Source organism: Tinamus guttatus, unplaced genomic scaffold (genome assembly GCF_059628265.1).
Source record: "Tinamus guttatus ecotype Peru unplaced genomic scaffold, ASM5962826v1 Tinamus_guttatus_pri_ptg000048l, whole genome shotgun sequence".
Classification (NCBI taxonomy): Eukaryota; Metazoa; Chordata; class Aves; order Tinamiformes; family Tinamidae; genus Tinamus; species Tinamus guttatus.
This window is the reverse complement of record NW_028288582.1, coordinates 3,712,051-3,729,927: the sequence shown is the minus strand read 5'-3', so window position 1 is coordinate 3,729,927 and position 17,877 is coordinate 3,712,051. Positions and strand designations below refer to the sequence as shown.

The 17,877-nt window shown below is 36.2% G+C and overlaps 1 protein-coding gene across 3 annotated transcripts in view; it reads left to right on the top strand.

Annotated features, from left to right (window-relative positions):
* The window catches only part of PPP2R5E (protein phosphatase 2 regulatory subunit B'epsilon), a 65,673-nt gene extending 48,521 nt beyond the window's left edge, over positions 1-17,152 (top strand). For 2 of the 3 annotated variants that reach the window (XM_088539600.1, XM_088539601.1), the window contains exons 4-14: positions 499-600; positions 2,654-2,746; positions 6,773-6,903; positions 6,988-7,047; positions 7,683-7,791; positions 8,622-8,675; positions 8,767-8,817; positions 9,630-9,749; positions 10,720-10,847; positions 12,970-13,071; positions 15,174-17,152. In XM_088539600.1, the coding sequence (XP_088395726.1) occupies positions 499-600; positions 2,654-2,746; positions 6,773-6,903; positions 6,988-7,047; positions 7,683-7,791; positions 8,622-8,675; positions 8,767-8,817; positions 9,630-9,749; positions 10,720-10,847; positions 12,970-13,071; positions 15,174-15,273 (1,050 nt within the window). In that variant the 3' untranslated portion in view covers positions 15,274-17,152. The remainder of the gene's footprint in view (positions 1-498; positions 601-2,653; positions 2,747-6,772; positions 6,904-6,987; positions 7,048-7,682; positions 7,792-8,621; positions 8,676-8,766; positions 8,818-9,629; positions 9,750-10,719; positions 10,848-12,969; positions 13,072-15,173) is intronic. The other variant, XM_088539602.1, reaches the window with a different exon arrangement.
* Positions 17,153-17,877: the final 725 nt, after the last annotated feature.

Sequence of the window (17,877 nt, the reverse complement as noted above, 5' to 3'; positions counted from 1 at the left end):
GTGTGAACCCTGCTGAAAAGTGAAACTCCTGCTGATAGATGAGACCTTCAGCAGATGCCATTAGTGTTTTCCCTGGGCAGAGGAAAATAACCTTTACATGCAAACACTTGTTGTGTTTACATGTTCATGGCATTTCTCATATCTCCAAAATGGCTCTTCTGCCTGCAGAGCTAATGATGGCCCTTGAGACCCAGGGATACCAGTGAGCTCATCTCAGAAGTGGTAGAGGAAAACGATGGCAGAATGGGCTGTGCTGGGACATCACTGTAAAGGAAACATAAAGCCTCGGAGAAGGGAAAGTCCAGGCAGGCGGCAGCTTTGATAAGGTGATAGCTCTTCAGGTTTCTATCATTTTTAAAGAGCATTGTCAGCCAGTAAGCAAAAGCAATACTCCTTAGGTCACAATAGAGACCCAGGGTAGGCATTACATATGCAGTGTCCTGATGCCTAGAACTATTTCAAAACTAATCTGGAAGTGTTTTTTCTTCTGCTTTTTAGGTATCTTGCAATATATTCAGAACTCTCCCACCTAGTGACAGCAATGAATTTGATCCAGAAGAGGATGAGCCCACCTTGGAGGCATCGTGGCCACATTTACAGGTTTTTAAAAATTTATCTGAGTAGGCCTTAGTATTGCTTAATGTATTTATTATTTTACTACAGCTTTTGCTCACTTGCGAATCAGAACTGGTTTACAAGGTGTAGGAACAGAAGTCTACTTTTTCCTTTACTAATATTGTTCTTGGCTAAAATAAAATGTGTGCAAAAGCAGAGTACTTGGTATGTGCAAGAGTATAGCTTTCTTGTAAGATTAGGTTGGTGGTATTGCTTGTGTTTTATTCTCCTTCACTGGCTAAAAATTTGATTTGCTTCCCAAGTTGCTCTGATGCACACATGCTTCCCAGCAACTCAGCAAGAGCAGTGTGGGGATGATCTCAATAGCAGTGTTTGTTTTACTGAGAACAGCTAATTTTCATACAAAAACACACAGGTGTTGGCTGCTGATTAGAAAAAACATGCATGTTAGTGTGTTTTCCATCCCTCTACAGCCCCCCAGGCCAGATTTGCTTTCAGGTGTTTATGGCAGGATATATGATCAGTGCTGTATATCATCCTTCCTTTGAGCCTCAAGTGTCAGTGCAAGATACTTTGAATAAAGAATATAAAGTAACTTTGGAGTGAGTCAGCAGCATTGGTGCTATTGCACTAAATCCCATCTGTGTTAGACAGGACTGTGACTTTTACCACAGGTAAGTTTGCCTGAGAAACAGTTTGTGTAGTCAGGGAATTTCTGTGAGCAAAGGAGCATGACGGATCTCAACTTAAAATAAGGATTTTATTTGACAGTTGTTACATACAGTCGTTGCCTGAGAGAAGTTTGTTTCCCTCTTTTGTTCTCTCACAATTTAGAATCTGTTGAATTGCAGGTTTCTTCTCTCATTTATATTTAAATCTCACGAAAATAAGAAACTTCTTCAAGGAAGCTCTGAACAGCTTTTGCTGCCTGGAGACAGCACAGGCTGTTCAGTCTGTTCATCTTATGTTCATTCACACCAGTGCTGTAGTTTTAAAAGTCATATTTACAGGCAAATGAGGGAATTTCTGAGCCAGCGGATGATTTGCCATTGTGAGAGTGAAAGCCACCTAAGAATTTGTCGGGAGATGATGGAATTGACTTCCTGTTGAATTAATGTTAGTTATGTAAGCTCTCTCATATTGTATTTCTGAGACTTTCTCACTTTTTTTTTGATTTCATATTGTTTCCTTTTAAAAGTCAGAGAACACTGACACAGAGCAGTTGCAATCTCGCGGTAAATTGGTATTTAGCAAGTGAAAAGCTTAAAATGGTTTAGCTGGTTTATGGTAAAATGGTTTAAAAATCTAACTGATGGCTTTCTTCTTCCTATACCAATATGCATGCCCACAAAAGCCAGAAGCGAAAGCGTGTTATTACAGCTACTACTCTTGAAATGTTTCAGCAGAGAATTGATAACGGGCTCATCTGATGAGGCTCAGGACAGAGTTGCTGTCTTATGAGGCCTGGGTAGTGTTTCTTCCACTTCCTTTCTGCCTGGTTCATAAGAGTTTTCTCGTTGTACACTAATTAGTTTAGCAGAGATGGACTTTCACAAGAGCAAGCAAGGATTATGATTCCCTGATCCTGCAGCCCTAAAGCCTTTGCAGCAAGTCAGGAATCGTGGTTCAATCCTGATTTGTATTCATTTTCTCTGTTTCACGTTGTTGTAGAATGCTACACTAAGCAATTTCTAATTTAAAATAAATATTTCCAACTGCTTCAGCAACCCTTTCAGAATCACAATTTCTGTATTTAATGCGATGTCAGCAGTTCAGAGGGCAGTCAAAATGTGCTTGCCAATTACTCTTGTAAGCTTTACAGGATGCAGATAAACACTACAAGGTGTCAGGGCCCGTTCTTAGTAATGAAATCTCTCTGATGGGAGTTAAATAAGCAAAACTAACTTACAAAACTGGTGTTATTAATTCTAGCTCGAAGGTAGCAGTTTGATAAAACAGGAGAATGTCTTGCATGCATTCCTGGGAAAAACAGCGTCTTTTTTTCTAGAGAAAGAGTTTAGGGAAACGTTTAAAATAACTTGTAAACTAAAGGTTATTCTTTTTTTCTCGTTTGTAGCTTGTATATGAGTTTTTCATACGATTTTTGGAAAGCCAAGAATTCCAGCCCAGCATTGCCAAAAAGTACATAGATCAGAAATTTGTATTGCAGGTAAGCTGATCTGTTTTCTTTCAGGTTTCACTTTGCTTTCAATGTTTGAAAGATTTTGTTTGAAATGTGAAGCTGTAGCTTCATTTACAACAAAAAAAGAGTAAAGAAGGATTTACAATGAAAGTTTTGAAAAAGGAGAGATGGGGAGTTGTGCATGTGCATATGTGTCTGTGCTGCTCTAGGCAATACTTGATTTGGCCTTTTCAGTTTTCAGCAATAGATCTGTCTTATGTTTTTCATTAATGTCATGAATTCATGTGAAACTCAAGAGTCAGAAAGGACTTTGTGTTTACTGCAATCCATAGCTTGCTTTTGCAATCTGAGAAATTTCTAAAGATTCCTATTTAGTTAAGCAAGGGAATTTCCAGGGTATTGAGACTTGAATAAAAACCAAACCAGAAGTGGCAGGAGATGCTCAGCGTTTCTGAAAACCTTCCTCTCACCTTTTCATCATGGGGCTTTTATTTTTCCCTAGGATCCCCAGGGTATAAAAGCAGTGCTTTTGCTGTCCATGTACATTAATCACATAAAAAATACCTGAAAAATGCTCCTGAGGGAGCCATTTCTATCCTTAAATTCAGAGAGATTTGGAAGGGACTTTGTTTTCCTTCAGAATATCACAAGATGTTCTTCACTCTAGGGGTGGAAAGTATTCTGGTTTTATTTTATCCCTCTTCTAAAGGCAATGAATATTTATTTTTTTCCTGCATCAGACCTCTATGATGGATTTTCATTTTTTCTCATTTAAATATTGATTTGAATGAAAAGGTGCCCCAGTCCATGATCTTTCAGTAGCTAGTGGAGTTGTAAAAATATGCCAAAGAATATGTCAAAATCACTAATGGCAGCTTTTCTAAGTCTAATTTTAGAGTAGCTTTGGAAAAGATGCTTGTGTTTTACTTTCAAATATAGAGAAATACCATTCCTAGGTGTTGCTGGTATGAGCAGCTGAACTTGCTCATGAATGCAAAATACCCTCCACACATAGGTCTCTTCAAGACATTCATCCCAGTCCTCATTTGGCCCAGGAGAATGCTGTCAAACAAGGATTTTTTGGATCCTGTTAGCCTGTAATGATGCACTGAATGAAACCATGAGAGAAATATAAGCTTTCAAAAGCTATTTACCTGAAAATGTGTGATGAAACATATGAGAGTTCAAAAGAATTTCCAAAATTCAGGAGTTCTTGCTATTAGGTGAAACATTTTTATACGTTGTTAGGCACCACATGTCAATTTAGTATTAAAACACTTATTTTTTCTGTAAATGACAGGGTTGAGTGTTGTTGTACATGGAGGTGTAGATATATTTGTGTGTGTATAAAGGGGTGAGTTTGACCGATGGAAACTTGGGTGTCCACGCACTTTTTATTACGTTTTTGTATTTGTATAGAGTAGCTCCTAATCTGTGGTTACAGCGGATCACTTGCACTGGAAACTAAGCTGAAGCTTAGTAACATTGAGCGTGTTTGGTGAATCCTGTTTTGTAATACAGACAATGCAACTTTAAAGCAGCTTTTTTTTTTTGGCAGTTTGTTTTTAAAATAGTATTTCTCAGTAGCGAATACACCTGTATACAAAAATAAGACTTTTTTTTAGTGGGCATTTTTCAAAGGGCTGTTTTGCTTGTTTTTTTTTTTTTGTCTTTTTTTAAATGCAGATGCATTCCTGACATTCAGCTTCCGACAGGATGCTGTACTTTTCTGAAAACTGCCTATATACAGTCTGAAACGGTTGTTGCTAAGAGACATAATGTTCACATACCTCCCCGAGTATATATGTTACTGTAGGTTGCTTTTTTGGAAGTTCTATTTTGCATTTCTAAGTACATTTAGTGTCAGAGTAGTCACAAGAATTATGGAAACCTTGCAGTCTGCCTGTTGAAATAAAACTTTATGGGTGAAATTTGATAACAAATTGGACATATCAAATAATATACCTGTTTCTGCAGAGGCTATGCGTAACAGAATGGGAAATGTAAATATTTTGCTTCTAAAACCAATTCACTAATAAAATTAGAAAGCTAAGTGTCTCCAGCTGTTTGCTGTCTTTTTTGGGTGAAAATCGTTCTTTGTAGGCGGATGAGGTGACTGTTTGTTTATTTAACTGTAGAGCTGCTTGAGCAAAGCAATGTGTTTATAACCTCTGGAGGGCACTCGTCAGACTTCCTAGTTTTCTCATGAAATTCCCACCATGATCTCATTACAAGCTATGGAAAGATACCAAACGAGAAGAATACATCCATCCCAAACCCGGATATTAGTGGCTCTGTGTTTCTGAGATATTGGCATGTCTATCTACATATCTGACCTACTGTCTTAGCATTTTTTTCTGAAATATTCTTGTGATGTTTGGAAGTCTCAATTTGCTTTAATTTCTGCAATTTAATTAATTGATTTATTTCGCATTAAGAATTGGCACCTCTGTAAGAAGTGTGATATTTTTAATATGCAAAACCATTTTTTTCTATATATAAACCTTTCAGAAGAGGTATGTAAGTTAGAGATGGGATTCAGAGTGGAAGAGTACAGTGTATTTGCACGAGAGCTGGCGATGACTGTACCCAATTCCCAATATTCTAATGAACTCCAAAGCTATTAGTCATTCCTGCCCAGAGCCCTCTTTCCCAGCTCTGTCCCGCCAGGCATCGCTCTGATCCCTGTGAAGGTGCCCAGGTTCTGCACAAGCCCAGAACTCTGAGTGAAAGGAATTCATTCTGGTGTAGAAATTACATTAGAACTTCCTTGAGTAACTAGAGAGAGAGAGAGTTGGTTACCAAATGTGTTTATGATAGGTATTTATAATGTATCTGTTTGCTAGTTGAAGGTAATTTTGTTTTCTACAATTCTTGTAGTATATTTTCTGTGCCAGTATCTTTGTGCAGTTGTAAGATCTCTTTGGCAAAGTGCCCTTGTTTCTCTTGCAGGATAGGTACTGGCTGCCAATTGCTTTTGCGTGCGAGATAGATCCTAGCTGCCTATGATTATTACCTTAAATTTCTTTATGTTCCATAGGCTTCATTATTTTTTTTTTTCTTTAAGTTTACCTTCAATTTCATTCCAGGTGTCCTGCAGCATAACCCATGGTGTTGTGCCAAAAAACGATGGGGTAGGAAGGGTGGAAGGAAGCTCATTTACTTTATCCTAGAGAATTCAAGACAAATAGGGCACAAATGCTATAGGTGATATTCCTGCTGCTCATTTAATGACTTGATTCTTAAAAGCAACTTCAGATTTCAGTGTTTCGGGTTGTATTTTGTACAGTACAAGATGCTGGATGGTATTCTGTTTTCACTGAGTGTTGCATAATTATTTTTAAGTTTTTTATTTTTCTGTTTTAAAATCTTATTTGAGAGATTCTTAGTACAAGCCTTTTTTATTGGGCAGCGAAGCTAACATTTTGTTCAACCTGCAAGATTAATCCTCCTTAATTCTTTGATTCATCTAGCCTGGTGGAGATCCTGTGACAGCAGATCCATTGCTGGCATGGGCTTCAGTGTCAAGTCTTTCCACAACGTGAAGCTGTGTAGCTACTTGGGAGGCTTAAGAGCTCAAAATATAAATTACAAGCAATTAGAAAAATGTGACCTTGATGCAGAGTTTTGCGGGCAAATTATTAGAGCAATTGAGGATCTCTAGTTGCAGAGAAAGAGAGAATAGTGGAGCGGTAATAGGCAAACTGGCTTATTTCTGCTGTGTGACAGCTCCTTATTATTATTATTACTATTTTAATTTTTGTGGAGAAGAAAGGCAAAATTTTTCTCCTAATCAATCAAAAGTGTGTTGGTTGTTCAAAGACTGTGAAAGACCTGTTATAATTGAAGCAGAGATTAGTAAGATGAGTTGCATGATGTTGTATTGAGGTCACATCATATATTAAATACTAGATTTCTACATCTTTGATGCTGAAGATAGCAGATTCACCTGTGCATATGCTTGCATGGGCATACCTTTTATCTAAAGGTCTGTATATAATACTTGTCAAATATAAAGTCAAGCCACTGATTCCCATCTTTCTTTAAACACAGCTGTTGGAGCTGTTTGACAGCGAAGACCCTCGAGAACGGGACTACCTAAAAACAGTCTTGCACAGAATTTATGGCAAATTTCTCGGTCTTAGAGCATTTATCCGAAAACAGATTAATAATATTTTTCTACGGTAAGTTGTGAGAGAAGATACTTTTCTCTTACGAGCCCTTTAGGAAACTGATATATTATTTATATTTAACTTTTCTTTTTTTAGATTTGTTTATGAAACGGAACACTTCAATGGCGTAGCTGAACTGTTGGAAATTTTAGGAAGGTAAATGAGTCCTTATTTATTACTTAAACTTTCGTTCTGGACATGTCTGAATAGTGTCAGACTCAGAAAAATTACTACTTAAAACCCTGATTCTTAAAAAAATAAGTAAATAAAATTTATGCAAATGCTCATTTCTAAGCCCATGTGCAAATCTCTCAGGTCTTTGCCAGGTTTATCTATTTGATGCATTTTGACTGCATAAAGTGGTGGGTTTTTTTTTTTTTTTTCCTCCTTGTGTTCCAGCCTGGGCATTTCATCTTTATGTACTGCAAGGTTTTTAAGCTCACTAAAATCTTGTGAATATCTCAAGTGAATCTAGTTCTGATAAGTTCAGTTGTTAATTACCAAAGAGCCTGCTGTATATATGAATTTACTGGCCACGTAGAAAAGCCTTATCTGTTTGGCAACAGGTTTGTGCAGCTGTTCACTTAATTATTCTTAGGTCGGAGCAGAATTGCTACCTAGATGTGTACTGCATTGCTGGTATCAAACACAATAAAAGTTGGCACCTTATTTAGCCATAGCCTGAACTTGTCTTCCTGAATAATGGTTTTAATCTAGAAACTATTTGTTCAGACCTCAAGTATGTTTTCTGTGATCATAACACTAACTTTTTTTTTTCTTTTAATTTCTAGTATTATCAATGGGTTTGCTTTACCTCTTAAGGCAGAGCATAAACAGTTTCTGGTGAAGGTGCTGATTCCCTTACATACTGTCAGGAGTTTATCTCTCTTCCATGCACAGGTAGAAATTACAAAAATATTTTCTGTTAGAATGATACATTATTTTAGTTGCTTTGGAATTTTAACTACTTAGCACAAAAAAGGTCGGGGGAGAAGATTTTGTTAACAGCTGTTTTTTATGATAGCTATTTTTAATTCATTAAATGTGCTTTGTATTAAAAATACCTTGCTTCTGGTTGGATGATTAAAAATGAAAATATGCATAACCTCTATATATCTGTAAGATTTGGGGCTTATTGTTTGGTAATGGAGTTTCAGAGCTTATACTCTGCTCCTTTTTGAAGGCTGCCTTCCCCATTCTATCCAGCCTCTTTCCCTCTCCCAAGAGAGTGTTTATGTTTCTTAGTCTAATGTTGTCTAGGGTCATCTTCCTCCTAACAATTTTCTGAATACTAACACCACTGCTGTTTTTGTTTAATCTTCAATGTTTTCCCTCATATTTGCACGTTATTCTCTTACACATTCTGCTTTTATGACCTTTTTTCCTTCTGCTAAGTGCCACCTGTTGCCTTTCTCTCTGCTCTCACATAGTGTGATCTTTCTTAAACTGATGCACTGTGGCTTGCTGCTTAGGCTGAGTTTTGGCTGGACCAGCTTGTGCGAGTTTTCATAGTTTTGCCAGTATATAAAAAGTATAAAGGAAGCAGTTTCAGAGAACTGTGGTTTTCTATAAACTGGGCTTTGCACAGTCCTTTGCATCTCAGTTTAAAATCAGATGCAATCTGAGAAAGCTGTATAGCATCTTGCTTTGAGTCTCTAGTTTTTTAATGTTGGTGTATTTTTATTAAAAATGTTCTAACACTATTTTCTTAAATTTTTACCCTTTCACAGTTGGCATACTGCATAGTACAATTTCTGGAGAAAGACCCCTCACTCACAGAACCAGTAAATATTTCTTTCATACTTCTTTGCATCTTAAACATCTGGCTTACCCTCTGAGATAAGTAAAAATATATATTTTTTTCTTCTAATTTAGGTCATTAGAGGTTTAATGAAATTCTGGCCAAAAACCTGCAGTCAGAAAGAGGTAAGTGACGTGTTACTGTTAACAAAAAGTAGGAGACAGTTTTGTAATGCCACCAAATAATATGCAGAGAATTTCTACATATTTCCAGGTAGATGCTGTGGTGGATCTTGTTATTAATTCATGTAGGCGATTGTCCATGCTTGAATCTTATATTCTGGATATGAAGAGAAAAGTTTCTGGTAACCACAGTTTCTGTTCGGAAAATAAACACTGATTCTTCTGCAAAGAAAAGAATATCTTTTTGTTGTAGAAAGGAGAAAATAAATATATCGAGGATAGATTGGGGAATTCTGTTAGATTTGGAACTATTTGTATATTTATATATTCCAAAGGTTGATGAAAGAATGTTTTATTATCTGTCATTTACCTAATAAGCATACAAAGGATACAGTCCGACTTTTACATTTCTACTTCCTATCCTTTATGCAAATCTGAGTTTCCCTAATGAACAGCAGAACTGTTATTTTTGAATGTTGCTTCCCAAAAGGAGATAAAAATAAATGATTCTCCTGTATTAACAAAGTTGAAGTCATTGTGAATCAATTTTTCTGAATTTTGATTTAGGGGATTAGTAATTACCTTTAATTACAGCATTTGCACACACTTGTTCTCTGTGCAAGAGACAAGATGCAGAAAATGCAAAAATTAAACTGATAAGTTGTTATTATTATTATTATTATTAAGACAGTCTTGTTGAGCTAGTGAGGACTTCCAGTTCTCCCTGAAGCAGTAGAATATTGAGGACATACAGGATTTTGCAGATGAAAATAATTCAAAGGTTTTGAATTCAACACTTCTTTCCTTGTCTTAAGGTCATGTTCCTAGGGGAGCTGGAGGAGATCCTGGATGTGATCGAACCTTCACAGTTTGTCAAAATCCAGGAGCCCTTGTTTAAACAAATTGCCAAGTGTGTTTCTAGCCCTCATTTTCAGGTCAGTAGTAGCAGAGGTTGTTGTTTGACTATTGTCTATAGAAATGTATAGTCTCAATTTCAAACTTAAAAACTTCTGAAATGCAAATGTTATTTTGTCTTATGTGATTTAAAATATTTATCTTTTAGCTGGAGAAGTGGCAGGAGAATTTTCTTTTCTGTACTGCTCTGATTTTAGTTCAGAGCTCCATGAATGACAGGTTAGATTCCATGAATGACAGGTTTGGGGCTAAAGCAAAGAATTTGCAGTTTTGAGGCACCTAAGGCCTTAAGCTGCTCAAGCAGCCACTGAGCCCTCCTGCCTGTAGATGCACTTGCTACGTGGCCTTAGACCCTTTTCTTCACTCAGACTCAATTTCATGACAGAAAGAAAGGGTTGAACAGGAACAAAGGTTTAATCCTGTCTGAAGAAGACAGGGGATCCATGTCCTGTAGTCCCTCCATACTAATCTCTGTGCCCTGTTCTGGCACGTAGGCTGGTATGATTCTTTTAGGCTCTTCTTGGGCTATGTTTTCAGCATAATTTAGATGACTGTTCCCGTTTTGCCTACTCTCTTTCCCCTAATACAGCCCAGCTAGTAAGCCTTTCCTTATCTGTTTCTTTTGATTCCCTCCTTGCTGCTTTCCTCTTTCCATGTCTGAAACTGCAAGACTGAGGGAATGGAAAAGCGTGAAGTTTTTCTCTTTCCCTTCCTCTCTGCAGCAGTATTGCAGTGCCTGCAGCTGGCATTCACTGGGAGACAACAGATTGTCCAGGAGAAAGAGAGACTGGGAGCTGTAGGATCTGCATTAGAGTATAAAAAATTAATTTCATTAATGCATGTCATGCTACTGCTTAAAATAGGGTTTTAATTCCAAAGTTAATTTCATGTTCGTTCATTGCCATTAAACTTAGGTGGTTTGTTTTTATTTTAGAATATTACAAAAATTATAGGTAATTCCTGTTAATATTTTATTCTTCTAACCCAAAGGTGGCTGAAAGGGCGCTATATTATTGGAATAATGAATACATCATGAGCTTGATAGAGGAGAATTCAAACGTTATACTTCCCATCATGTTTTCCAGCCTTTATAGGATTTCTAAAGAACACTGGAATCCGTAAGTTTTGGCTTTAAATTTTAACTTGTCACTTGTCAAACAACTAATCAACTTAGTTACTGTCTGCTGAAGGACATCTGAACGGGAATGATTGAATTTCAAAGCTGGCACATGCAGGTGCAGCTCTCTTAATGCCAATGGAAATTAGACCATACTTGAGCTTGGTTCAAAATGTGTAAATGACCCGAGAAGTGTGCACAAAAAATTGCACTTCATGGGATAAAAATAAACCTTCTTTTAAGTTGGAGAAAAAAAATAGTAGTTAGGCATTACATTGTTATTGAAGAAAAAGTGTTGCTCATCAAGCATTTCTCCTATGCAACGTTTTTTTTAACTGGGTTATGTCATAAGCATGATCATAAATTGTTTCGATGAGTATCACTTATTAATACTAAGTCTTTGGGCCTTTTCCGTGGGCGATGCTGATACTTCTAGTAGACTTCTATTACCTCATTATTTTAAATGCTTACGAAGCATATACATCTCAGTATATTTTTAGGGTGGGTTGTTTCTTACAAATATATTTAAATACAGATGTTCTCTGTTAAGTGCAGTATTTCTCAGCAGTTGCTTCATCTTGAAATCCTCTTAATTTGCCTCTTTTTGGTAACTAAATTTCCTAGTGGAAAGTTTTTAATGAAAATTACTATTGCAATTTGATGCCACATATTCTGTACTTGGAAGAGTGTTTCAGAGCCAAGGTGTTTACCATTTAGTAAACCTAGCATTTTTAATGAACTGTGCTGCTTTCAGCTCCCAGTTGCTATGTTAAGTCTTTAATGCAAAATATTTGTGAAATGTTTAATCTTTTAAAATGTTTGTTGTCCTGTTATATGTCTTCCCCAAACCCTCCTGTTTCTGTGCTTTCAGCAGGAATGTCTTACAAACACAGGCCAGGTTAAGATGCATGTGAAATAAAGAAGATGTAAATATTTAAATGCAGGCACCACAACTACAGAGAGAAGCAATAGCATGTGTGTTTGGTATCTAGATTAGCTCCAAAGGTCCCTATCACCTCTAAGGTTCATTCACTGCCTTCTGCTTAAAGAGACATTTATTCAAAAGCCCCATGTCTACATATAACAACACCAGTAGAAGATCAGGAATTTGGGGGTCTCTTGATTTATAATGTATTCCAGCCTCTTTGTATGCTGTTCACACTCAGTTCTTCCCTCTCTTTACCCCTTTTAGTTGTTTAAATTTTTTCTTTATCTTCAACACTGCCAGAGGGAAATTCTGACCTCTAGATAATAAGAATATTGGCAGCCCCATCTGCTTTTGAAAATTCCAGTAGGTTTAAGTTAGTTATCCAGTCAGATGGTTTAAAAGGGAAAAGTGATTACACCTGCTTTTGAACCTCTGTGAGACAGAACGCCTTTGATTCCTTTTTAAAATTAGTACTACACACCTTCTCTTCTTCCATGGCTAGATCCTGCCTCTCATTTGTATGCAATTAACTTAATGTAAGCTGTGGCATATTGGCTCTTGTGTGTGATCAGGGACAGCTATAAGCAAAGTAGGCAGAGGTCTGAGTAGATATTATCTGTATGTGCACTGCTTGATGTAGATGCTGCAGTATTTCACCCGAGTGATTTGTGTTTTTTAAAGATTGTTTTGTTTTCAGTGAACCAAAGTAAAGATGAATATAGAATGTGTGAATACAAAGAAATTAATCTTGAAATCCAGACCTGCATTTTGCATAGATGTGCTGAGTGTTCAACTTCATAGAAAAATCTTAAGGAAATATGAATTATTCCTATTTCATGTATAAATTTTATTACTTTTGCCTACATTGATGATTTTTATCCCTGGAGTTGCACTCAAAGATGCACAGCATGAGGGAAGAGTCTGCAGTTTTATTGAATAGTTTTCTGTTGTTATCTTTTGCCCTAGAGTTTTGAGTTGCTCCATTTAAATAATCAGTAAAGAAATGAAATTTGATTCTCACCTTTAAATGTTTCAAATCAAAAGTAGTCTCACTGAAATTGCAGGATTTACATTATCATATTTGCAAGAACAGAATCAATCCTAGAAATGCTGGTAAGACAAGATAGTTTTCTTTCTCATTTGATTTCAGCTGAAACTAATAAGCATCTCTTTTTTGTTTTTTAATGTTTTGCAGGGCTATTGTGGCTTTAGTCTACAATGTGTTGAAGGCATTTATGGAGATGAACAGCACCATGTTTGATGAGCTGACAGCTACTTACAAGTCAGATCGTCAGCGGTAACTTTTTAAAGCTTCTTTTGTCAGCTGTGCATAAGGCCTGCTGTTTAGTTTTTCCCTTACACCAGCTGTAATTGCATAACCTCACACGTGACTGACCCAATATCTCATTTTTTTCTGCATACTCTTTAACCACCTTCTTGCAAGAAGCAAGATAACACCATGTATAGGTGGTTCTTTATCCCTTATGAAATACAGGACCCACTGTGTAGTCTGTGAGTCTGCATTCCCCATGGAATTCCTATTGGCTGCACATTCCAAATGACTTGAACATTTCAAGAACTTCAGTAATAGAAGAAAAAACAAGAGTTTAAGGATACCACTTTGCTTAAAGACTTCAGAAAAGTTACACGGAGGTTTGGGGAAAGAGATGTGAGAGAAAATCCTAAAATGGGATTTTCCATGATACTCTTCTTAGGCTAGATGTGGTCTTAAGGCAGAGAGGCACCTTTCAGCCCTGTCATTTTTTTCATGTTCAAATTCAGAGGCCTTGCTGTATTTGAGTCTTTTGGCGTGCAACATCTGCTAGATCCTTACCACTCATAAAATCATTAGTTGCACTCTAGTAAAATGGGTTTTTGACATTTTTTCCTGGTCTTGATTTTCCTACTATAGTGCATCATCTTTGGCTAAAATTTCAGCTTATCCAAAGCTGCAGGTGAAACAAAAATGAGGAATCGGACAGTATTTTAGTATATCCAATGTATAGGTAATGGGTGAAATTTATTGACTGAGCTGTATAAAGAATTTTTCTAGCACCTACTGAAATTGTATCTTTTATCAAAGCAGGTGCTGACTATTCACCATTTTTATTTACTAGTTATCATTATAAAATGTATAAATATCTGAATGTATAAAGTGGGATATTTACCTTAATGCATACAGTAAAGCTTGAGTGTCTCAGTGAAACAGCATATACAAGGTGTAACTTTTATACTTTTTAAAGCTTGTGGATGAGTATGTTTAATATTAAGGACTATAGTAGGTCATATAGGTAAGCTGGATGAGATTGTTGTCCTCTGGCAGTCTTTTAGTAAGCACACATATAAATGGTAATGACTAGTAGCCTGGTAATAGCCTGAAAATGTTGAGCTATATCACTGTCTCTTAAATTTAATTTTAAATACTCTTTAGTAACAGTGGATTCTTTTAAGTTTTATCTTCAGAGACTTATTCGAGAGTTGCTTGTAGTTTTTGTATGTTTAAAATACTCTAGGGAAATTACATTTTCAGATCAGTGACTCAGTTGTCAGCACTATGAGTGAATGAAGGAATAAAGTGGAAATAAAATTTCTAATTACGTGAAATATTTTTATGAAATTCTGTAATGTGACAAGGTGAGAATCTATATCTGTAAATTGCTAACTTCACATTCGACCTTTAACCTGCACGGTGATTTAGTAGATATGGAAAACTTTTTTTTTTTCCTAATTTGCATTATTAGGGACATTAATTTTATGTAAGGTGTGGCAAAGATAGGAAATTTAGTAAGCGAATAATGCAGGTGAAGCAACCATTAGGTTTCCTATTACCCAAGCAGCCAATGAGGCCTCCTGATAAAGGAAGTGCCACACAGACTTTGTTCCTTTAAGGATGAAGAGGGAAGCACGGATCAAAAGACTTGGAACTGCACTTTTTTTGGCTGATGTCAGAGCTAGGTGAAAGTGTCCAAAATCAGTATAAGACAATAAGGCAACACTCATTCTAGAAAGTGGCTGTTATTTATAAGATTTTTTTAAAAAATGAAAATAATTTAATGCAAATTAGCCTTGGAAATATTATTTTTATTAATATCAATATGTTTAATCCATACTAAAATTACACTGCAAGTTTTTTCTTCTATGCTGTAAAGTATTGACTATAGACACTTATTTTTTCAGATTTCCTATGTTCTTCTCCTGCTTTGTTTAGCAGTATTTTTGTAGGTAACAAAAAGCAAAAATATAAATGAAAACTATTTACAAAAATTAAATATATGCTAGGAGAATTGCAGAGGTACAGAACAAAATTAATGCTGCTAATCAATGTCAGCTACACTTTTGTTACATAAATGCTTTACAGTGTTCCCTTCTCCTAACTCTTCATTTTATTTCATCTGTCAGTGAGAAGAAGAAAGAGAAGGAGCGTGAAGAACTGTGGAAAAAACTGGAGGATTTGGAATTAAAGAGAGGTCTTAGACGTGATGGAATAATTCCAACTTAACAAAAAAACAAAACAGCATTACTAACCTGTGGAGTCACACATTTATGTAGTAGAAGATGGAGCAACAGTTTTCTGTATTGTGCAACTTTACAGTAGATTTCACATTTGTTTCATTATTACAACAGCACTGTATATACCTGTCTCTAAGTAAAGGAAAAAAATAAGGACTTTAATCCAAAGTTTGGACAGCAGATGGACTTCTCAGAACTTTGCAAACATAATCATTGTTTTAACCCTTCTTTAAAACCAGTCTTCAAAGATCTGTTGATGAAAATTGCGATGTCAAATTCCATTGTCAGGACCTGTTCCTTATTTATCGTTAGCAGAGAGTATAATACAACTTTCAAATGTGAACAATCTTAAAATTTAGCTTGTCTTTCTGCTAAACTGTTAAGTGTATTTATAGTAAAAGAGAAAAAAGACTGTCATTTCCTTATGAGTTTGTGTAACATCCTCCTTCTCTGGATAACTTTACTGTAATTTGACTTTTTTTTTTTTTCCTTCCTTTTGCACATCTTCATAAGTTGAATGTCCATTCAAATCAGGGCCATGAAAAACATAGGTCCTGAATAAAGTTTTGTTTACTGGTGTGAGCATTTTTAGTACCAGGCTATTTCTGGTGCGTCTTTAATTTGAACATTAGGAGTTAAGAAAACAATAGGTCATAAACTTAGCAGGAAAAGGGAGCCTTGGATTCATGCACCTATTTATTACAAATCCAAATTAGTGTCCACAATCCTGAAAAAACGGGCAGTGGTAACACCCAAGATTACCTAACCAGTATTAGTGAAATGGCATTGGACATGCATACCAGAGCTGTTTGGGAAATACTAATTGCTAAATTATTAGTATGTTTTTATTGGACCATTTCGAAAGAATAAAGACAAACGCTAAACAGTGCAAGCATGACATTGATCTGCAGCAGTCACGGATCTAATTGGAAATTGAGGTGAGCAGTTTGGGCTGTTTGGAGTTGTTGCCTTACTTTTTAATATGTATTTATAAAGTGTTCCAGCAAAAGAGGATGTAGCCTCTAAGAAACATACTATAGTGTTTTTGTGGTTCTAGTACTATTACTCATCACAGCACCAGCCCTATGGTCTTAGCTGGAAAGGATTCTGGATAATATTCTGCATTCTCATCTGGATGCTCATTCCTAACTACTGTATTTGTTACCAAAAGTGGTTCTACAAATGCTACTGAAAAAAAAAATTCTGGAAATCCTAATGTTCTGAGTATTAATAATAAAGTTTAAAATGCTTTTATATCAAAGGTGCATTGTGACCAAATTGTTTGAAACAAAAGAGAAAAAAAAAAAAAAAGAGGAAGAGGGCTGTATTATAAGTATACATTATTGGCTATCTGCTTTGTATTTGAAAGTGGAATCTTACATCTTTGGTAGGTTAAAATGCTGATAAGACTTATGTACAGTATATATTTAGCTAATGCAGTTGCATTATTATATACCGAAAGGTATGTGTTTCGGGATTTTTCTCCAGGATGCTTCTGAACTGTTATAAACTTGACAACGGTGAATTGATAATCCTAAACCATCAATCCAACAGTATTTACAGTATAAAACTGATTTGGTGTTCATGAGTCTTTGTGATAGTTGCAAACATGAATTTATGACCTGTTGCCATTGATAGAAATACAGTATAAATACAAGCTTGTATATTTTTCTTCCTGCCATTTAAATATACAGTAGGATTTGAAGTTTTCTTGTTTCCAGGCACAGAAAAGAGGAAAGGAAAGAATTCCCACCTAGACTACTGACTGTTTCAGGATTATCAGGTCACAGTTTGTACTCCTGGGTCTGCGCACACAAATGTTGTAAACTCAACCATTTTGTAAAAACTTGACACTGTTAATTCTGGGGGTTGGGGGAAAAAAGTGGAACTAGTCTTATGCAACACCAAACACAACATGGTCATGGTTAATGGGATTAATATGAGATTCTTTTAAGAACACTGACTGGGACGCAATGTAAATTAGGCAGTTACTGTCATAGTTGAAACATTTTATTTTAAAGTGCTGAAGCAAAGGTGCAAGCTGAAATACTGAAGATTAAATAAATTTATAACAAATCATGTCCCTCAGCCCGTTGATTTGGACAGTCTTTTATTTCTGTTACAAAAAAATATTTGCTAGTGTGATTTTTGTGTGACATGATCATGCTTTATAAGAGGATGCATTTAAACTCATGCTTAAAGACTGTGTCAAATTGTCAAATATTGAGATATAATGGAGAAAAAAATTAATATTTTCCACCTAGTGGAGTAAAACACAACTGTGTGACATTAGAAAAAGCACCTTGTCCTGTACTTAGAGTTTAGGTGAGTGTTGTTTGTTCATAAACTATTTTCAGTTTTGACATGATGTTCTGGTATTGCTCATACAAAACTGATGAGAACCTGATGGGTTGCAATATTTTGTTACCTCTGATGTTACCTCTGACGTGGGGATGGTGGGGAGTACCCGGATGATGCATCACCTCCGGGCAGGAGCGAACGTGGCAGTGTGGTGTCCGAGGGCTCTGGGTTGCACTGTGTGATGGGTGTGAAGAAGCCCTTGCCCCACGCTCCGTGCCCCGAGGGCTCCGCA